This window comes from Achroia grisella, unplaced genomic scaffold (assembly GCF_030625045.1).
Source record: "Achroia grisella isolate CSIRO2021 unplaced genomic scaffold, CSIRO_AGI_Agris_v1 utg487, whole genome shotgun sequence".
In the NCBI taxonomy this organism is placed as follows: Eukaryota; Metazoa; Arthropoda; class Insecta; order Lepidoptera; family Pyralidae; genus Achroia; species Achroia grisella.
Window position 1 is genome coordinate 4,118,390 of NW_026712891.1, and position 24,152 is coordinate 4,142,541.

Sequence of the window (24,152 nt, forward strand, 5' to 3'; positions counted from 1 at the left end):
TACAACGTTATAATTTATTTTTCTCTTTTTTAGAGAATATGAAATTTTAGAAATGAAAGCGTAGCGCTTTTTGTATTGATTGCCGCATGCATTCTGCATGCTATGTAAAATGTGAATGCTATAGCCGCAGAGGGCAATTGTAAGTAGCTATGACGTGGTCTAGTCTTCTAAGTAGTCATGCTCACTAAAATGTCCGGACTTGTGGTGGCGTGGTGGGCCAGGTCATTAGTCTAAAATATGGTCGAGCGCAATGATGGCTGGCTCATCCGTCATACTCGTGAACGGGTGATGCTTGTTTGCTGCTGATTTTCTCTTATTAATTGTTTAACCAGTTGGTTATATATTCAATATTTTTTCTATTTGAGTATTTAATTGAATTAGTGCTAATTGTGTTTGTTTGTTAAACCTAAAAATGTAATAATAAAATTATTTAAAAAAGCAACAGGCAAGTTTCTTGCTCGTTCTTCTTGTGATGAGACAGCTTTCCGAATGAGCAGTAGATTAAAAAAATGTAGTGACTATTCAACTAAAGTGCTTCAATGTAAATTTATTTGAATAAATGATTTTCCTATTCTATTCTATTCTACTCATGTCTTGCTATTCTGGAGGATTAAGATGTTAAGCCTCCATATCCTGTAATTTTACTGCCTTACCTGTCTATATACCTTTATCCGAGACACAACTTAGAATGCAAGGTGTTTGGCGGTTGAAATAAGGAAAATAAATAAAATTCATTTTCAGATACACGTATTACGCCGACCCCAACTGCATAGAATAAGAAAGAAGCAGATGATTATGATATAATGAATGGTGACTTATCACGATTATTTATTTAATAACCTTAAAATCCTCAAAAGGTACATTTAACATATAAAATGTAATAAAATATAGTAATATGGGTTATTTTTTTTAATTTTAGTATTTTATTATGCATGATAATAATACTGATAAGATACACGTTTTGATGAAATGAATGACTAGTAATTACTATAGCTACCTATTATTCAATGTAGGTAGACCTTTTTTGTTTTTTTGTATACTTTCTGTCCCCTTACCATGACTAAAATAGAGTTAAACACGCTCGTATATTACCTAATAAATTAAATGCTATGTTATAAAATTGTACCGATGCGTGTTTATAAGTGAATATAGGTTATCTTTAATATATTACTTTAAGCTATAAAGCCGCCTTTTGTTTAGCACAATTATATAAAGAATTATTATTATTATTATATACTTGCAGTACCCGCGGTTTCATCGGCATTAACTTTCAATAAGCTAGATTACTCCGTTTAGTAGTTATTGTGTGAAAGAGTTACAAATATTCATACTAAAACTTTTGCATTTACATTATTAAGATCCTCTGGAACTTCGTACGTGTTGGTGAACAAGATCACTAACTCGCTATCAAATATACTTGACTCAAACGCAACCTCACGCATCCACGCAGCACGCACACTTTCCCTAATACCTATAGAGATAATATTTTCCTTAAGTATTGATTTGCTTGGTACCTACATTTTGTTTGATATCAAACGGTTATGTAGAACGGAAAGCTCAGACCGGATGGAATGAGGCACGCGATAATCTACTCACGAGCTTGCGTCGCCTGGTGGAAGTTACTAACGCAGCTACAAGATTTTTGCATTACTATCCTGATTCTGTTACGTAAATACAATTTATATACCTAATCATAATAAATATGAAGTTATGTTTTAACTTGGTTATTCTGGTGTCATTTACGTAAGTATACGTTGTTTTATTTCATTACTAGAGTAATTGAAAATAATTATGGTTCTGTTTCCGAGAAGATATCAAACAACATCGAGAATTATAAATATAATCCTTTGACTATAATATAATATAGACTGAAAGAAATTATTTAACAAAAAATTATTCTCATGCATAAATGTAAAGAAAGCAATATTATTTATGAACAAATATGGATTTAAATTTAGTTGGTATTCAATGATCGTGGTCCCGAGCAGCGAAATTAAATCATTTATCATAAAACAAGAAACTTTAGTGATTAATCATAATTTCTTTGAATCCGCATTTGACGGAGCACTGAGAAGAAGTTACTGTTAAACTCAAAATACAAATGAAGGTTCTGTCGTAGTTTTGGCGTAATTATCAGTAATATTTCGCAACTACTGTAATAAAACAAAAAAGTAGACTTTGTACTACGTTGTCTATATGGGTACCTTTATCCCACCAATTTCAGTCGGTCGCGTAGCATCTTTGTCAGTTATTGAGATATATAGAGTATGTTATACATAGGCATTATATTTTAGTCCTTTGTATTGCCACCTGGAGCAATTCTGGGTACGTTATATTATGACATGATACATGTCATAGTGCTGATATGATACACGATACGAAACAATGCAACTGCTTGGTAGCTGAAATAAGTGAGAGTGAGGTACCCCACTCAGATATTTTTTTGACTATAACAGACGTAGGCTCTCTTTAATTTCAAAAAATATCAAACGTAGTTGCGGTAATCAGCTAGTTACATTATAAATGTAGGTATAAACGTAAAAACTTAACCTTACTCGGCCCGTAGATACTTTCACCGTCCGTTTTGAATTATGAGCGTCATTTCCTGGCAGAGTTTAAAGGGGCAGGAAAAAATCCAGCTGTAGCGTTTATAATAAACGACCGCGCGTAGATGTCGAAGTTGAAAAAGTTAAACGAGGATTACTTTCGCATTTTCTAACACGTTTAATGTTTATACATAATTCAGAAACTTTTCCAATTATCATCTGAAATTATTGTTTACTGTTGGATATTGTTTATTAAATACTAGCTGTACCCGCGACTACGTCCGCGTGTTATAGTGATCTTGACCAAATAAAGAAAAAATATTTAATAAGCTAACTCAAATAGCCAAAGAGAAAAGGGTAAGGTCTTAAGGGTAACATTTTTGCAAACTTTGAATTTCATATTTATTGATGTTCAATGAATATTCTAAAAAATAAGATTGTAGCTTTAAAAATGAGGATATTTTCATACAAACTTTCATCCCATTTCAACACCTTATAACCCTATTATCGCATTAAAAAGTATCCTATGACCTTTCTCAGTGTCTAGACTATCTGTGTACCAAATTTAATTTAAATCAGTTCAGTAATTTTGGCGAAAGTACCTTTGTCTGTCTATATCACGTGAATGCGATAGATAAATAGACAGAGACAGACAGAGTTACTTTCAGAGAGTGTTAATAGTATTAATAAGGATTGTGTCATTTATTCATAATCTATGGCATCTCTACAGTGGTAGATAGCTTTATTATATTTATGTGGTTTGTTATGCACTACTCTGTGCGTTTTTGTGTGAATTATTTCTTCAGTTTTTTGTGTATCTGTATTAAAGTATTACGTTTGTGATTTTACATTTTTCTTCAAGATTAATATTACATTTACCGTGGCGGAGTTTATGAAATCGTCTGAGTGGGTACGCTTATGACGACGCAATTGGTACAACGGGTGTCATATGATAACGTGATGTTCGTGTTTAAAGGTAACAGTTACCATCTAATATAAGATTAATAATAATTTTAAGCAGTTTAAAAATTACAAGCCGTTGTATACGTTATGTATACATTCATAGTTAAAATAAATAACAAGCCTAGACAATTAACACAGAGCCATCTAGTCCCACTGTAAGCAGAGCTTGTGTTACGGGTACTAGGCAATTCACATAAATACTGAGACTGATACAAATAATCGTGATTTTCCTAATTTCATGTATTGTTTTGAATGTAAAGAAAGAAAACTAGTTACAGTATAGATAATTTTCTTATCTTTACTTTCTCTACCTAAAGGTAGTCTGGAAGAGATTGAGAGAATAGAGGCTTTATTTTTAACAAATTCGAATAGGAAACACAGTTTACAAACATAGTTTTACACAGATGTTGATTTATTGAAAAGCAGAGGATTGCACATGGTGGAAAGCATCGGGAAAGGCTTTCCACCATGTGCGATCTGAAGGGGATCTCAAGGAAATTTCGATAGATACAACCTGAATGATATTTTTTCATTATCATATATTAAGAATGATATTCAATTATATTATTTGTTAATGTTAATAAGCATATTTTAATACGTAATATACATATGTTAATAATGAGGTTGTTACTGTATAAGTTTCTTGAGTACATTTACGAAGAGAGTCTTAAATAGAATTAAAGAGTTATTAGATTACAGAGTATCATGAATAATTAAAAATCAATTGTAATATATTATAATATTAAACATATTAATATATTGTTTGTATACAATACACTACAAGAAATTCAGAATATATTCTTCTTCTTACTATGAAATGGCTGCCATCAATTACGATCCGTGATTTTGTCAATGTCATTAGTATTTAATACAACTAACCAATTCTAACGGCTAAATAATAAATTAAATGATAATTTGTATGTTATCTACATTTATTACATAATAATACCTATATATAACATGCTAACGCACTCGGTAGATACATCAACCTGAATTTACTGAAGCACGCTCACTGCATATTGATCCAGGGAGGCGCACCTTTCCATTACAAGTCTTTATTTGAAATTTGCATTCACTACAAAATGAAATGTATTGTGTATTTTCAACATAACTGAAAATCTACTAGCCGATCATTGTTAATTTCTATATTGATATCCGCCTCCGGGTTTGTATGTGCAATTACTATTGGAATTAATAATAATATATTTATTGTTAGAATAAAAGACACTTAGATATACTATACATTTGAATTCGTAGACTGTTTACTTAAGAGAAAAACAAACGATAAAGAAATGAACCTCTCAGACGTACGTATAAATTTGTAGAAATAATAGTACCTCACACGGCATATTCTGGGCAAAAGGAGCTGACTCAGCTGATGCTGTGAGTGTAACGTTTATACCTATGCTGCACAGCGCTGATTTTCAGTCAGTCCCTCGCATCGAATAAGTTGCTTAACAGTCCTAAGGTTTATTTATAACTTTATTTGTAATATATTTTTAAATATATATATATATATAACCTAAATTAATCGTTGATATTTTTATAGGCGACGATTATTTAAAAATGAAATATATTGTTTCTTCATACTAAGATTTATCACGTATATAGAAAGTTATTTCAGTATATTATTATTATTTTATGAATCTACAGCTCTCGCTACTTTGTCCGCGTATTTGGAATACCTACTCATAGTGCCTACTCATATTGAAAAAAAGGTATTTATGTAGGATCAGTTGTTTAGTACCCATAACACAAGCTCTACTCTACTTAATTTTGGACCAGATGGCGCTATGTGAATTGCCCCGGTTATTATTATTATTGTTACTTAGTAGTCGGTTATTTGTTGTTTCAACCGAATAAAAATCTAATGCAACTGAAATCGCACTTAGCTTCAATTATTTACTGCTCAGTAAAAGCTGTCTGCCTCGTATATTTTTCTGAAGGGACAATATAGAACCAGTACAATCAATTATTCAGTATTCTTCCAAAGTTCTTACAAAGTTCTTTTCAAAGTTGCAAAACCATTATAGAAAATACGAGTACACTTTGTTTGGGTAATTTATGTGCAACTTGATTTATTGAGTTACAGCATATTTAATTCCGTTCAATCTAGAGTCTGTGCAGAAAGTTGTCACCTAAGTTGTCACCACCTATTTCTGAAGCGAAGAAGTATACCATGTAAGCAGTATTTCAGTTTGAAGGGTATGATAATGAAGTTACAGCATACAGAGCCATAAAAAGACATGGCAAGACGGGCGCCCGGCGTTATAAATTATTATGTGACGGCTGACGTTGACAACGTCCAGTGTGCTTTCAATTTCTTTCTTATTCCTGTTTAATTTAAATAACATCGTATACTATTTTTTCTCTGTGATGTCGCTACAGTGCATTCAGATTTTAAATCTTTAAGCCTTGGCTGTTTATATAGTTACTACCTAACGTGCTGGCGGGCATTAGTGGAGACTAAGAATGAGGATAAGGTCATGTCAGTTAGCCTATTGTGGCAAATTGATCAGGATAATTTCCACAGAGAACCGAGAAGTTGTCAACCTGACATTGTATATTGCTACTAATGGGGTTCTAGTCCCCATTACTATCAATAACCTTCCCATCCTAAAAGCTAGTAACCTATAAACTTATTTATAGTTTCATTCTATTCATGACATAATGAGGTTTATTTTGGAATGCGTTTAGTATGATTGAGAATCTCAATTCCTAATCATATTAAAGGTTACGGTAAATTTAAATTATTTTGAATATATTGAAGCATGGAAAAGGAAATTACATTGCATTGTAAAATTATTTAGTGCCATCTAACGTTAAACAGATGAATTAAATCCGATACGTCATGCTAAGAAGTTCGTTCAGATTGCATTTGTTGAAAAAAAAAGGTGTCGGAATCAGGAAATCGGAAGAGTCCACAGATAAGATGAATAGATAACATGTTGTTATCTATTCATCTTATCTGTTATAACTGGTTATTAATTATCCAAAAAAAAGTGGAGAAGATTAAAGGAGACCTGCGCTAATAAATTGGTCAAATAAGGCTTAGGATGAATCCAGGTTAGTTTAGTTCATAACGTTACAATATGTATGATTGGGTAATAAATAACAAAATATATAATTAACTAAACGTAACATTGGTATTAAAAAGTTTATATTCAGGATTATGTATTTGCCAAACACTTGGTTATTGAACATTAAAAAGGTTTACTTAAAACATAAAAAAAATAGTACCCCTCATTGGGTAATAAACAACAAAATATATAATTAACTAAACGTAACATTGGTATTAAAAAGTTTATATTCAGGATTATGTATTTGCCAAACACTTGGTTATTGAACATTAAAAACTTAACATTTATTTTTTACGCTACTTGTTGGAAAATATAACTGTTGCAAATGTATATAGAAAGGTATATCCTAAATAATATATATTCGTATTGTGATGTCTAATGCTTATTGTATATTACGTACGTATCCATAGTACGATTTATAATGACTGAATATTACCTTTATTTTGCATGGCAGATCCATTACGAGGTACGCATATATTATAGAACAGTGTGTTTGTTTTCTGTTCCTTATATATTTCTAATACTATGAAATTTAACCGGTTGAAGAGTGCAAGTGACCTTGTTTTGTAATGATGAGTTCCAAATTTCACAAGCACCAGTAATTAGCAGCATCAACATTGCTTAATCAAATCGAGATAAACACAATTTGTGAAGTAATGCATGACAATACATTTTTTGTTAATTTATACAAGAAATACACATCTAATCTCATACATACCTATGTTAAGTAAATAATTTAATTATTATCTGTTTTAAATTGATAATGTGCTCTGTTTAACGTATTAGCACTTGATTGTAGAGATTTATATACCGCACCTTTGCTCAAACATGGAGGTGTCACAATCTAAGGCATGATATCTTAGTGCGTAGGAATGGAAATGGAATGAATGAATAGTGTTATGTCTGATGATGCGATTTATGCGATTCATGGTGTTACTGATATACCTATATAAGCGACAGTTAACATTTCCCATCGAATGCCATTATACTGTATACCATTGTATAGATGCGCTTTATATATATATACATACATGTGAAAGTGTGTCTGTTTGTTGCCTTTTTTCGTCTAAACGACAATAGCAATCCTTTTCCCCCTATAGATTACATTAAGAGCTATAACATATAAATATTAGTATACTGCACATCTCTAGCTAGTATGTATATACTATACAGACTTACAGATTCCAATGGAGACCTTGTATTAAACTGATAAATTACGTATTTATCTAAAGGAGTAATCTGGAGTTTTCAGAACTGACGTGTATGGGACACGCGAGTCATAAAAGCATGAATGAAGGATTTCATCGAAGTAGACCGTAAAAACTCGTTACGTTGGTATTTTAGTCGCCGAGTAGCTTACTTTCTAAACTATGTTTCAGTGTTGGATTAGGCAATGATGTTACAGGCTTATCCTGTAGAGGCATGAGATCTTAGTCTTCTGAAATGGCTACTCGGGAGTAGTATCACGGATGTCATATGATATTGTGATGTCCGTGGTGATGTCCATCTGTATAGCTGATAGTTATTTGCTATAGGTGGCGATAAGATAAAAAAAAAGAAAGATTTATAGTAAAACTACAATAATTTTTCTCGTGACATGATGTGCAGCATTTTAGTCATATCTTTGAATTGATTAAATCATAATAAATATAGAGATGAAATCTAATGTTTACTTTAAGTTGATAACATTTTCATTTCATTTGTACAAGTAGAACTGTATCATTCAATAAAGTAACATAATGGATGGTAGAAGTGAATCGGTTCTAAAAAAATATAAACTGGTGGCACCAGATGGAGGATGGGGTTACATGATTTGTATTGCCGCCACAATGGTGTTTGTGAGTAAATAAGTATTTTATTAATACGAGTATAATGTGATACGACACGTAATGTGTATATATTGTATATTACGAATATACAAGGGAATATGCTTCGCTCCACGTCATAATTTTCATAAAATAGTGTATTTCCAGGTAATGTCTATCTATATAGAAAATCTAAACGATGAAATATTTTCAGTGTTGTTAATATGTTGATACAAATATGTATTGTAATTTCCGAGACTGTTTCTGGATTTAAGATGACAATTTGAAAATGTGTGTAGTATCAATAGTTGTGATAAGAGTTACTGAGTTTATAATTATGGACTCTGGAATTGGATTGGGATTCTATTTATTTACGATTTTTTCTATGTTGAGTAATAGTATCTCGTGACGTTCGTGCGTGGAATAACACCCTATTCTAGTCGCTAATAATATCTATAGTTTAGTTCATTTTGAGTTAATACATTACAAACATATAAACATACAAAAAAATCTAATATTTCCTTCTAAAAGGTTTTTTGAGCGTTTCGAATGAACTATTACAGCACTGTGTTATTTATTGCAGTCTATAACAACAGGCTTTGGTGCCTGTTTCGGTCTGCTGTACCATGACCTAATAGTCAAATTAAAAATAGGATCGACAATGATCACAGTTGCCTCAGGTCTTGGTGTGTTGGTGAATGCATTATTTGGTAAGTTATTTCTGAACATTAGAAAAACCTGATATTCTATTACAATATCCGTATTTATTTATTTAAACTTTATTGAAATTTGTACACATCTGTCGCAGAACCAATGCTCATTGGAGTAGACGTGTTCTAGAGTGAAAACCGCGAATTGGCATTCGTAGTGTAGGACGCCTAGCTAGGTGGAAGAGAAGGGCTGAATATCGTGCCCAGTAGCGTGCCTTGGCAGAGGCCTATGGACTGCAGTGGGCTGATAATGATGATGATGATGAAATTTGTATAACAAACGGGCTTAATACAAATAGCATTAACCGTATGATGTATATTGAAAACTATATCGTATTTATTTATACACCAAACATTTATTTATAAACTAAATTATATATGTTGGTAATAACAATTCAAACTTCTTGCGATCAAAATATTAGAATCGTCATATGATGAGAAGTAGCCTTTTTCAAATAGCCTTAAAATTTGCTAGCTCTTTATATAATACAAATTATTATATAAATATATTATATAAAGAACAGTATTTAAGCTGTAGTTTTATTTTTCAGGTTTCCTTACGTCAGCACTCCTCAAGAAGCTGTCCTTTCGACAATTGGCATTTATAGCAGCGACTATGTTCAATATAGGTGTTATAGGACTATATTTATTCCAATCAATTGCATCGTTCTTTATATGCTACACTTTCTTACAAGTAATGTATTTTTTTATTACTTGAGCTTATTATAAATTATAGAACTTACTAGAACTTAATTATAAATTATAATAGAGGGTTAGCCGTAAGGGATTAATGAGGTCAAAACACAGGTAGAATACTTACAAAATTGAAGCACTTTTACCAAGAAATAAAGGGGTAATATGAAAATAAATTTTACTTTTCATATTACATAGATCACGTGACTGCGCAATTTGTATGAAGGCACGGAAATTATTTTCATATTTTATTATTTATGTGGAAACTATTCAGTTCCTTGAATACTATCTATCACTGGTTATTGACTGTACTTTTTCCGCATAGCGCTGTATTACGAAACGATAATGATTTAACTTAATTTTAGTAACTACATATACAAGAAACCAAGCGACCGTCGGAAGTAAAGCGGTGTGCTAAATTTCTTCCACCAATGACTTTGACGATTTCATTAAAGTTAATTTCAAGTCATGGCCACCACTAACTTGGAGATCTGTGATCGTGATTTGTGTCGTTTTTTAATTCCAGAGTGCCGGTTTTGGACTTCTATTAAATCTGACTAGTACCATATTAAACGATTATTTTACAACTAAACGATTGTTCACTGTGAGTCTTACTCAAACCGCAGTAGGTATGTATGAAAATATTTCAACTGTTATTGTAATAATTATTTATTATAATGTTCCAGCTCCAGTTCTAATGCATGTAACCAGATTTTTATTACATATTATTATTATTGTACTATTTATGGATATTAACAAAAGTAACCTAAAAAATTATACAAACTACAAAAAAAAAATTCGTCGTATTTTGGTAAAAAGAAATAATTTGAAGTAGAATTTTAAAAGCTTTAATTTACACAATTTGACCTTACAATACCCGTTAGTTAAATATTTCTTCGACTAAACTATCAAGTTTTAATATTTTTTTCATTTCAAATATGGAATTTTTCAAACTGTACTTTTTTGACGGTATCAAATTTCGAACGAACGACGTTCGAAACTCTCATGCGTTGGCATTCCGTAGTATATAATATATATATAAGTGTTAACACTCAGCACTCTGTAATTTAACTGCCTTAACCTACCCTTCAACCAAAATTCAGCTTACAAAGAAACTGTTTTGTTACTGGCTGAAATTTATAGAGGTAACCACCTTTCTTCACGGACAAAGTTTCTTATCACGAAGCAGCAAAATGGCAGAGACCTGAGAAAGATTGAGGAATAAAACTCTCTCTATGTAATAGCTTATTCTTATATTACTTATAATAATATAAAGAAAAATGTCATCTATTTGTTATAGGCATTACTTGTATGGCAATACCCAAACTAGTTGAAAAGATATCAGAAATATATGGCTCTCGAGAATGCTTACTAATAATATCAGGAATAAGCACACATCTCTTTCTCGCTGTGGCATTAATGCAACCCGTACAATGGCATGTGAAGAAAATAAGGTTACCAGATGATGAGGTAATTGATGGTAAGTATATTGTAATAATTTAACCAGTACTTCTTTGGTAATTTGCAGTTGTGGTCCACCCTACCTTCTATTTGCTATTGCCTATTGCCCATAACTTTGTGACTTTTTTCTATATGTATGTATAAGTATAACATATAAATTATATCATTCAGGAATAATATAAGTATTATCTGACCTCTAGAAACAAAATTATGATAGCCTAAACTGAGGTTTGAACCTCTAGCGGTCAGACGAAAGTATCCATCAGGTAGGTATTGGCCTTCAGCCACTCGATTACTCTTTCCGTGGGCATGAAGCGCTGTTTGCACTTGCCAACAATTATGTTGCCAGTAAAGTTGTAAAGCTGCTATGAACATCGTTTAAGACATATATATATAACCATGACATCCTTTATATATTATAAACAATAAATAAAAATTTATTTATCCGTAAAATATTACTATATTCAATTAAATATTCTTCATAGATTACTAAATAGGATTATCATAATTTACTGCATTACAGAAAATCTAACACTGCTGGCTAATCCTACAAATGAGAGTGATAATGTGCCTGTAGTCAAGGTTACCGAAATAAAATCTCCCGAAGTACAAGTAATAGAGAAAACGGATATCGAAGTGCCTTTGCCAGATAAGAAGCAATCGGCCATCAAGTATGTATTATTATATTATTTTAATAGGTACATAAAAGAAAAGACGGTAAAGATTTTATTGTATAAGTATGTAAATGTGTCTTTGATCTTTAATATAATCTGTGGCTTAAACTTTGTGATAGACCTACAATAAGATTCACTGGCAATTTGTGTATTCATTTATTCATGTTTGGAATAAAAGTGTTTATTGTCTATTGCCTTTATACCCACTTCTGTTACTGCGCTCTGCTATATCAAACGTCTTGAAAGTATATTTTTTTCTCACATTTATTATTACTAGTTATGGACAAAAATGCTTTAACCCAAACTATGGCATTTGAACGCGCAATTAGACAAATAAATTAACGTATTTTTTTACTGAAATGGTATACCTACTAGCTGTCGGCTCCCCTGATATTAAGTGCTGACCATCGCCTACATTCCTAAACAGCACCACACATATTACCTCTGAGTTACTTCTCGTATGTTATCATTTCATTTATATCACCCTTCATCCGAAATATATCTTACAAAGTCAGCTGTTTGATGGCTAAATTAGATGAGACTGATATACCTACGTAGATTATGTAAAGTGTACTTCAGTACAATTTCATCGACGTGAGTTTATCATTATTAATTATCCGGGAGTGTAATATAATATCTGTTTAAATTTAAATATATTTATTAGCTGTAAGATTTTCTAAACATAGTCGGACTCACTAGATTATGTTATGTGTCATAATCTGAAGGGTTTTCCCAATAAAAAGTTATAATAATTTAAAAGATTTAAATTAATTACCTAATATAATAATTTATGCCGATAGACATATTGATAAACAGCATTAGTGAGTGAATCATACGACTAAATGATGTTTTTTTGTGTTTCAGGATATTAGTAAGCGAGCTGTTTGATAAAGATATAATAAAAATAGTTTATTCGTCAATTATTATTGTGGGCCCATCATTCGCATTCTTCTGTGATTTAACATTTTCCATGATTTTTCCACAAGCGTTATATTCTTTACAATGGAATTATGTAAGTATTTTTTATATATAATATGAGTAGCAAATATGCAAAAGAAACCTGAAAGAAAGTCATAACTGTTAAGTACATGAAAACCAATACATAACTGCACTCTATAATTTTTAATTCACACAGCGCCATCTAGCGCCACATAGCTCAAGCTATTTAGTTATTATGGTACAATGTACCATTTGTATTTATTTGTGACTGAGTAATTGTTGCTTTATACTATTATGTAATAAGTTTAAATATTTAAATAGTACTATGTGCCTACGTCATACTGTCTCAGATGATGTCAAATATAATATTTTTAAGACCAATTGTCAAACAGTTTGAAACCTACAATTTAAGAGCGTTTTTTTCGAGAGGAATTCGAGAGCAAAATAATATTTAATATTTTGCTCTCGAATTCCTCTCGAATATACATATATTGGGGTTTGAAGCACTAAATAATTTAAAAATAATGTACTTTTCTAAATATATAAATATTTATAGGTAATGACCTATAAATATATTTAGATGTAATGATTTTTACAATATCATTACATTGTAAAAAAAAATATTGGAATATCATACTACGAATAATCAAGATATTTTCACATCCTATATGATAGTTGATCCTACTTGATTTAATAGATAGCTTATCTAAACATTAACATTATTATATTTCCATCTAATTATCTCTAGCAAAATGAACTCCGATTTAAATTGGGAAATTTGAATTTATACTTCAAAATTGACAGATTTATTACTGTAATAAAAACTGAATTAAATTTTGTTTACGTCGAAATATACACTATGGACATTATAGTTATATTGCATTATTTTTTTTATTAGACCATAATTTACACTCACGTGACGATTAAAAATTTAATACCCATAAGGCAAAGTCTATAGTAGTATAATGCGAAAGTGTATTAGTCCATTTGTTAGATAGGGCTGTTTGTCTGTTTGATATGTTTCGTCTTAAAACTGCTTGATTTGTCTGAATACATCGTAATAGAAAGAAACTAATTTAATGAGATGTGAATATAGAATATTAAATTGTATCACAAGAACAGATACAGATTATTTTATCTCAAAAAGACGAACTAGTACGAATTATATAAAAAAGTTAGGAGAGTAAATAGTATCGAGCTAAAGCAATCTCTATCGCCGTCTCTTACAAACAACCTTAGGGGATAGAATGTGGAAGGTGGCGTACGAGAGGAAATTGGAAAAATAAAAACGTAATTTCGTTTTTTCCCAATTTCATTTCGAAAGCTAACTTTTTCTATCGAAATTATTATGATGTGCAAACATAATAACGTAATAATTAAATATGGTAAGTATTACCAGTTGTGCCCGCGATATTTCTTATGTAATATTTATATATAGCTTATATGTTAGTCTGGTCTATAAGCTATTGTCTACAACTGCTTCCAGATACAAAAAAAAAGGAGAAGAGAAAAAATATGACTACTCAGTAACTACTCATAACGTAACCGTAAAAAAAATATATTATGCGTAGTTAACGCATAATATCTTTTTTTTCAGTAAATACAAATCTTTTTATAAATAGAATATTCCAAAATATAAAAGGTTTATAATATTAGAAACATAGTAACATATATAATATCATCTATATTATTAATATTAATTCAAAAGAAATACCTATAAAATAGAATAATACCCAGTATTTTTGGGTGATAATGGAAAGTTACACCTTCTGCGCTAATGGTATACGCTGGCATAACAGTGGAGGATGACTGGATGTACATTAAGGTTGACTCATCGTGGCGAATTCACTAGGAATTAACCATGCTTTTTTTTCTCCAAGGAGATAGGTTGGAGGTCCAGCTAAAGATCCCATTGCTATTGATGGAATACTAGCCCCATCAGTAACAATTCCCTCACAATAGTACTCATTTCAAAACCGGATATTTACCGTAATTATTTTAATAATACCGGATCATTCACATAGTGCAATCTATACAAATGATATATATTCTTAAATGCAAATAATATGCATAGAAAACAACCAGACAAATACAATTAGTCATACTCATAAATACAAATGTACGCACTGTGCGAGGAATCAAACTCGAGACCATTAGTAGCCAATCAGTATACTAAGCTGCTAGAAAACCGAAGCCGTTCGAGTATTATTTATGAGATGATATTCCGGCGCTATTACAAGCAACCTGATTAGGGGTCAACTTATAAAACTGAGTGTAAAATCTTTTTTATTTTAGGAAAATGTTGCAACGGCTATCTCTATTGTGGCTTTCGGAGACACCGCAGCGAGAGGAGTGTTCATTCTTCTTAATAATTGGTTATATAAGATGGGAATAGAAAAATTATTTATAATCGGATTAGGTATTGCTTGCATAGCCAGAATAGGTAAGTTCTAATTCAAACATCTAAATTATCTTATCATAATTAATAGATAATTTTTTTTAAACTGACGTGATCCAGTTTTTGCGGAATAGTTCATTTTGTGACTTAAAATTATACATTTTATAATTATTTCTACAAAAAATCAATTTATATTTTATTTAGAAAAGAAATTCTGACTTTTAATTAACATCACAGCAGTAAAGAAGTTGAAATAAAAAATATTACTATAAAATATTTGGCAGTTCGTATTTGCTTCGATGTCCTCGACTGTTTATATTTGTGACTATTACAAATATGTATTAATTAGTTATTATTGTTTAATGTGTATGAGACATAATACTAGTGTTCATTTGTCATAAGAATAATTTTTATTAACAGATATGATAATTTAAAATCTTGATGTTTAATTTAAACTATGATTTATACAGAATGTCTTTTTTGACTATTGACTTTATTTTTGATTATAATATTGTTCAAGTTCAAAGGTAAATATTTTTTTAACGATTTAATAGGAAATGTATTATTGCAAGCTCAACCAACAGTTCCTACATAGCTTACTGTTTGATTAGAAATTAATTCACTTAATATATATTTCAGGAATGCTGCTATCAAAGGATATTACTCCAGTTTTAATATTTATGACTTTTATTGGAGTTAGCCGCTGTTTCTTTGTAATACTGGGACCTTTGGTAATCGTCGATGCAGTGGGAGTTGAAAAATTTACAGCCGCCAATGGTACTTTTATGATGGTCGTAGGAATCATTAGTATAGTATTAGGACCTCTCACTGGTGAGTAAATTTTTTATTAAGCATTTCTCAGATTGAAGTATTTCCTTTGGTAACAAAAATTAATTTTAGTTAAGCAATGTGAATTTGGGAGACATATTTTATGTATAATTATAATTCTTTAATTGAATAAATATATTTATATAAAAATAATAATAAATTTTACTAATTATCTAATTTATTATATAAATTACTAAATAAATCAATCACCAAGAGCTTCAATAATAAGATCTATGACCTAATAAGGTTGAAAATTACTTACGCTTGTGATAATTGTGATAAAATAATTAGTATTAAATTATTTTAATACTAATTATTTTATCACAACATTATTATTAATATTGAAAAATGTAAGAACATATAATATAAAGTAAACTCGATGCAAACATATATGTAATTTATTATATCAAAAAAATATATTTATGTGTACAGCACTGCAGTGTTGTTTTACATATGTGAATTGAAATTTATAATAATTATACGTGTTGTTGATGTCCAATGAATATCATACATGTAGGATGATTGGTCGTATTGTCAAGGCTACACTTACTGAAAATCATAATGGTGGTCGAGGTGAATATTATATACCTGAAACAAAAAACAAATATTTTAAATATAAATTCTGAGATGTTGGTATTATTAATTCTAAATTTAAAACTTTTAAGGACATCATATTAAGTAAGGATAAGTTATTGTATATTTATTACCGAGGAAATAACGATAACGGTATGTTTCAGTCACTACAAATAAAATATTATTTGGATAAATCTTTGTGACTATTTTTTTTCTCCACAGCATATTTGCAAATAATTGTTTGCATAGATCCATAACGAAGGTTTTGTCCGTGTATGCAAGACAAAAATTACGTAAAACAAAAATAACGTAAAAGAATAATTACGTATAACTGTGCCATTTTTTATATTGACCGTTACAGGTCGTTAAATAGTTTCAATATTATTTCAATTCTAATATGGGCTGTTTCATTCTTTTTTATAAAGCGGTAGTGTTCATTGTCCTTTGACGTCATCCTATAATAGTATCCTAATTGCTACATTATCACCTAGATAGTTAAGAAATTGAAATTATTTTATTAGTTAAACATGTTATTATGCCATAATTTATTATGAAGTAGTGGTACCCAGTTCAGGTCATATCTAAATTTTTTTTCAACTAATTTGTATATAATTAACAGGTGCTGTGAGAGATATTACAGGCAGCTACACAGTAGTATTTTCCATAATGGCTGGTATTATTCTATTAGTAATGGTGATATGGATAATTGAACTATATTATAAAGAAAGAAAATATAGAAGATCACAACGAAAAGCATCGACAAACCCATAAAAGTTGTAGCAAAAGTGAGGAAATTTTAATCTGATTTATAAGGGTTTGTATTTTTAAAGATAAATTTTAATATCCGTATTCATATTGCGATCAAAACTTTTTTAAAGTAATACATTTTGTTTAAAAATAAATACTGGCTGCTATTAAAAAAAAACAATTTAAGAAGTAATGACAGAAGTGAGGGGGGCCGGTTTGATATTTAAAGTGTTTCGATTGTCCGGCTACATATAGTAATAAAATAATTCCTCCTGTCCTGTGCACTCTTATATTTTTAGAACAGATTTGTTACATAGTAGTAGATTCAATTTTGAATAAAAATTGTTAATTTCTCTGTGGTACCTATAGTTTATAGAACTTTTATTAGGCTCCTTTAATCGTACGATTTATACAGTTTTGTATCGTTATTAAAATATAAATGAAATATTTTAAAAGTGGAATCTCTTTATTTGGTTTCACAGACTTGTATTTTAATTATAACTGTTTCTTGAATTATTTTATATAAATGTATTTAGGGTTGAATGTTGAGTGTGAACAGTGATTATAAATGCACATAAACAGCTATATTTTAACGTTACAAATATGTCAAACGTAAACCAATTGTAAATTTCATGTAATTCGTAACATGTACCTTTTTATTAAATTAATACTTCCATTATATTCAATTCATAAAATAATATATAGTATCTGTTTCGAATGTTAAATACCAGTTCTTATATTCAGTCTTTAGAAGTAGAGCTATATATTACATTATATTTCTATTATTTTTTCAGAATAGAGTGTGGGCGCCAAAACAAGAAAGCTTTTTTCTTACGCATTACCTATTCATAATCGCACAGCCGAAGTGAAATGTGTCTGTTATTGTGATAGCCGCGAAGATTTTTTTATTTCTCTATAATAATTATTAATAATATAGTATAAGAATTACGAGTATTATGGAATCTGTATTAAAACTAATGTTAATAAACTAAATTGATTTTTAAATTCTTTATGAAATTAGGATTTTTTTGTGAAGGTACATTTCATTAATCATTGGATTAATATTATTTTGTTTAATATCATCATGTATATACATAAGTATGTGACCACAGATAATCAGTCACTATTAGAAGCATTACATTGATCCTTATTACTGATTAATATCCAACTAACGAGTCTACTACACCCATGTACGGCGCGGCGCGTACGGCGAACACATGTCTCTGAATATATGTGAACTTATAAATAACAATGATAGTTCAAAGTTAGGGAAGGGATTGTTAGTAATAGGGACCAGTGGTCCACATTGCTAACAATAATAAATTGATACGATCAGATTGATATCTACACGTGGTCTCACCTGGAAACCAGCTTGATTGTATTTGCCACGATTGGCTAAATGACCTGACTATGTTCATCCTATCATCCTCCACTGGTGCTCTACTAACATACACTGTTGACCAGTGCACCAATCCATTATCGTTCATTAAATGAATGGTAGCGGAAGTAAACAGAGCAATATTAATTCATTAATTAAGCTTTGAAAGTATATTATTTCCGTAAATATTAAAGGACGCCAAGTATCCGAGGCGACAACATAATAAATATTACAAATTTTCCATGGACACAAATTTTCCATGGTAACAAATATTACGACAGGTACCTATGTATATGCATAGTATGCTTTCAAGTTTAACTAATGTATTGCCTATGAGGATACCTTCATTTCGTTATAGATACGATAGAAATTAATTTATTTAGATTTAATGTTCCGTTAATTTTAGATTACATTTCACGATTATTTATATAACCATCTATATTATATAATAAATATAGAACTAATAATAACATAATAAAAATAATTCGTTTGTAAACAAAGTAATTTACATATAAATAATTTGTTTTAGTCCAATGTCAACATGACCAAGAAAATAGATATACACCTTCATCATTGACCTATTACTAGTGGTCACTATACTATAAAATGTATTTTATTTATACTTTACTAGTGGTCACACAGTTCTGGAAATTCGACAATAATTAATTTAAGTTATGTGGTTGAATATTATTAAAGTTGTAATTCAGAATACTGCTACACAACTTTCTATTTATATTGAGATTTATATTTGTATATAAATCTAATATAAAGTCGATACCACTCTAATAACTGATATAAATAAATATATGTATAAATGAATTTATTGTGGTTACTTTTGACATTCAGTAAGACTATAAACAAATAATATTAAAGACAAACAATGTTTATCTATTCTCATTTTGCCCACTAACTTTAACAATAAACAAAAGAGTATGTGATGTAATATTTATTTTATTGATTTAATGTATTTTTATGCACAATTAAAATAAAATTTTAGCACTTTGTACTCTATACTCTTCTCTACATACACTATAAGTGTGCAAAATTTCATACTTCTCCGTCTGTGCTATTTTCGTACAAAGAGGAACAAAGAATACAATAGCAGAAGATTTATTCTAGAAGCATTTATTCTAATAAACTTACACCGAAGCACTTTTGAATAGTCATCACATTTTTTTAATCTACCGCTCATTCGGAAAGCTGTCTCATCACAAGAAGAGCAAGATACTTGCGTGTTGCTCTTTTAAATAATTTTTCACAAAAAATGACTGTCAATCTGCCTGTTATCGTATCATGGCATAATGCATATTAATATAAGTAATAAGCTCGTAATATAAAAATGTAGTAAACATATAGATGTTTACTAGATTTTGAATATTATTGTAGAACCAGGATAACTTGATTAACTATAATAATAATATCTCTGGACAGTTTTAGTGGCATCTAGTCCCAAACTAAGCAAAACCAGACTACTGTTACAAATTCGTAGATACATTGTTTTATTACATCATCATCATCATCATCATCGCAGCCCGGAAGACGTCCACTGCTGGACATAGGCCTCCCCCAAAGATCTCCACGACGATCGGTCCTGCGCTGCTCGCATCCAATGCCTTCCAGCGATCTTGACCAGATCGTCGGTCCACCTTGCTGGAGGCCTTCCCACGCTGCGTCTTCCGGTCTTACATACATATATAATATACATTACATATATATACCGATCCTCTTCAAGTATATTGGCTTCATGTTTCCGCTCACCACTATATGGGCTGTCAACTTGTCGTTTTAATTATAACCATAAAAATCATTACTTACGATAGTAAGCATTTTTGTTTGTTTCTCTGTCAAGCGCGGATCGGAGGTCCATTCGCTGGGAGGTCATTATAAATTAATTGGATGGGAAACTTGACACAGATCTGCATATCAAACATTATTTATAAGTCGTGGAATTTTTTGTATAATACGAAACTAACTTACCCAAACAATCCATTTATAATAATATCATAAATGTGAACGAAAGTTTATATGTCTGTTTGTTACCTTCTCATGAATAAACGTTGAATAGATCTTCATAAATTTGATGTGAAGATAGATTATATAATGAGGACTATTTATACAGTTTGTCTTGTATTTATAGGCTCTCATTTACACTATAAACTCAGTAGAAGTCGTAAGTAACAACTGGTGTTATATAAACCCTTCATTCAGATTACTACTACTTTCTAATGAAGGTTTCTTGTTATTATTAACTTTTACAGTAGTTTTTTGGCTAATAATGAATGTCATGTAAAAATTATTAATGGTATTAGATTGTTAATATATAAATTCAATTAGCATTAATTTATATTTATAATATATTAAGAATGTTACAAATATTATTCCCGCTAAGATAATATATAAATTGGCTTCATGTAAACAGATCCAACTCACCATAAACTTGGAAATGTGGTCTATAATCTTTCATTCTTCAGTCTTTTATGATTCATGCCTATATACATTTTAAGTTTTATTAATTATTAATATATACACAATCTGTTGTCAACCGTTTATGTAAACATTACATATTATATATTATAACACGGTTGGATGTTTTGAAATTGGGTTCAAACCGTCACAATGTCAGCAACCTTATCTTGCATCCGCAATCATCACATCGTCCACACTGGCACGCGACATATTGATGTCTGTATAATAATATAATATAATAGATACATACAATGTAATAGACTTGTTAACTTGCTCTTTTATTTGGTTTGCTTTTTTTGTATTTTTTATGAGCGGCTCACTATGGATTTGTAAGTTGCGGATGTCATATAATTAGATTGGATAGAAATCAAAATAATGGACATAACAATACGTGGACAATTCATACAGTCCCACCTAGTCTCAAGCTAAGCAGAGCTTGTGTTATGGGTACTAGACAACCAATACAAATTCATAGATTTTTTTTCATAGAATATACTCGAACTCGCTACCATCGGAAGTATAGCGGTGTATTATACCAATTGACAATCGGGGACATCATACGTAAATAAACATAACAACATTCTGGAATAAATTCTCTGTATTGCAGTGAAAACCGTTTTAAAGTTCGTTTTGTAGTTTAGATGTATAAGGTGTAATGTCATGCCTTTTTTTTGTACTACGATGATAGCAAACATGGACGCTTAAGACACGTGTGACAAAGGGTGGCACGTGCGCGTTGTTGACCAAAAAACCTTAACATACCCTTCATGAAAAATCCCATGCTGTAGTCTCTTGAGAAAATGTATCTGAACTATATTTAGTAATTTCATTGAACTGAAGGGAACTACATCACGCATGGCTCTGATCAAATTTTGTTGGAGATCTTATGACATGTGTTATTAATAAAATGCCGTTGATTTCCATTTAAATAATTGTTTCCCAAAATATTACAAGTATATAGTAGTCAAGTTTCAAATTGTATACATATAATTTAGTTTAAACTGGTTTTGACTAGATCCGTTTATGCTTCAGGGTTGCACAGGGCAGTTAGCAGACGCTTGTCGCTTGCTCGATAACAAAGTTTACGTTAAACAGATATGAATAGATGTCTACCGCAATTATAAGGCATACTAATTAACATTTGGTGATTTTAAATAACAGAAACGGTTGCTGGCAATCTTAGAATAAATTGATGGATAGCGACGCAAAACTGGGGTTATCATTGCAAAAGAAGTAACAACAATATAATTAACAAAATAAATAATAATCACAACATTCTAAAATATCAAATGACATAAGACAACCGAATGATATTTACACTTGACTGTACCTAGTTAATGTAAAAAAAACAAAAATATTTTAACCTAAATTGATTATTTATACAGATATATATAACGCGATATTAACTAATACGTACCTACTGTAAACTATTTTATCTTTTTTTTAAATAAATTAAATATTAAATAGTTTTTTTAATTTTAAATTTATGGAATCCTCAGACAGTTTACCATAGCTTCGATCGTGCGTTCAAAAGTACTAAAATACGGTAATTTATGTACCTTAGGAATTAATAACAATTTTTATATTTCTTGAATCACTTTCACAGAACCGAAACACGTTGTTTATTTTTAATGGAATGGAACCGGAATCATATCCAATTATCAATAATAAACTAACTGAGTAGATTTTATACTCATCTTTTCATCTTTTAGTTTCCTGAGCAGCATATAATATCATTAGGTGCAGGCGGGATTATCATTTAATCGTCATAAAAAATCTTATTCCTTTCTCTATCGTATTTTGGATATTATTTACGTATTTTTTATGAACATTCTTATGTATTTTGTATGAAGTTTTATTCCCTTATTACTTAGTAAATACTATAATCATCAATATGTTTAAATATAATACTTACCGATAAATGTCAATGACTTTAAGAAAGTTTAAGAAATGTAGCTAAAATATTCATATAACATAATATTCATGAAATATTCAAATGAAAGAGTTGTTATCGCGGTTTTTAATAATTGTCGTCATAAAGTAAATTATATATCTACTATATTTGTAGTACGTACGTACGAATTATTGTGAAACTAGAATTGTACAATGAGGGTTCTGTACTATTAATAACATGACAAAAGTCATTGACCTGCATTTCTTACTGAAATTCCCTATTTTTCTATTTATCGGCATTACTAAAAATCTCGTTCTTCATTTCACTTAGGTTGTCAAAGGAAACAGTTCTGAGATACTTGCAACTGACTTCCTGCAAGTATCTCTGTATTTTTATTTCCAGAATCCTGTCGAGGTTTCACTTCATTTGCTTGTATGGGATCTTCCAATAAGTTTTTGCAAGTAAAACTGGAAGATATAACGTTAGAGGAGCCCATATATAACTATTTTATCAGGAAAATACTTCTTATTTATTTAGGAAACAGTTTTCTGAGAATTCAGACATTATGTTATCGTAAGTAATTCATCAATAAAAATGGATTTGTTTTTTACGTTTAAAAATATAAACATTAAATAACTTTATAAAACACAATCATCAATAGTGTCTAAAAATAGATTATAATAATTTGTATCTGAATTAAGATTTTTAAAAACTCTTTCATATAAAAAAGTATTGTTATTTATATTACTTAAATACTTTTTTTTGTAAATACATTTTTTTAATACACACATAGAAAACATCCAGAATAATGTAAACAACCACACTCATAAAGATAAATGTTTGCACCGTGCGAAGAACCGAATCCCGCGACCATTAAAAGTAAAGCGGTGTGCTAAACCGTTAGAACACCGATGCTGTCAAATATCATTAAAACAAAAAGAGACATGATTATTTTTTAATTAACTGAGATGGAAGATAGAAGGAAAGATGGAGAGAC

General features: G+C 30.2%; 2 protein-coding genes across 4 annotated transcripts in view; one reads left to right on the forward strand and one right to left on the reverse strand.

The window, feature by feature from the left end:
* The window catches only part of LOC131846023 (solute carrier family 12 member 6), a 334,208-nt gene that overhangs the window by 170,655 nt on the left and 139,401 nt on the right, over nucleotides 1-24,152 (reverse strand). The window lies entirely within an intron of this gene.
* On the forward strand, nucleotides 8,329-18,277 carry LOC131846026 (monocarboxylate transporter 7-like). The gene is made up of 11 exons (XM_059195236.1): nucleotides 8,329-8,427; nucleotides 8,978-9,104; nucleotides 9,656-9,798; nucleotides 10,324-10,426; nucleotides 11,098-11,277; nucleotides 11,782-11,929; nucleotides 12,797-12,944; nucleotides 15,167-15,314; nucleotides 15,909-16,100; nucleotides 17,290-17,484; nucleotides 18,212-18,277. The coding sequence occupies exons 1-10, from the start codon at nucleotides 8,329-8,331 to the stop codon at nucleotides 17,439-17,441; spliced, it is 1,440 nt and encodes a 479-aa protein (XP_059051219.1). The 3' UTR covers nucleotides 17,442-17,484; nucleotides 18,212-18,277.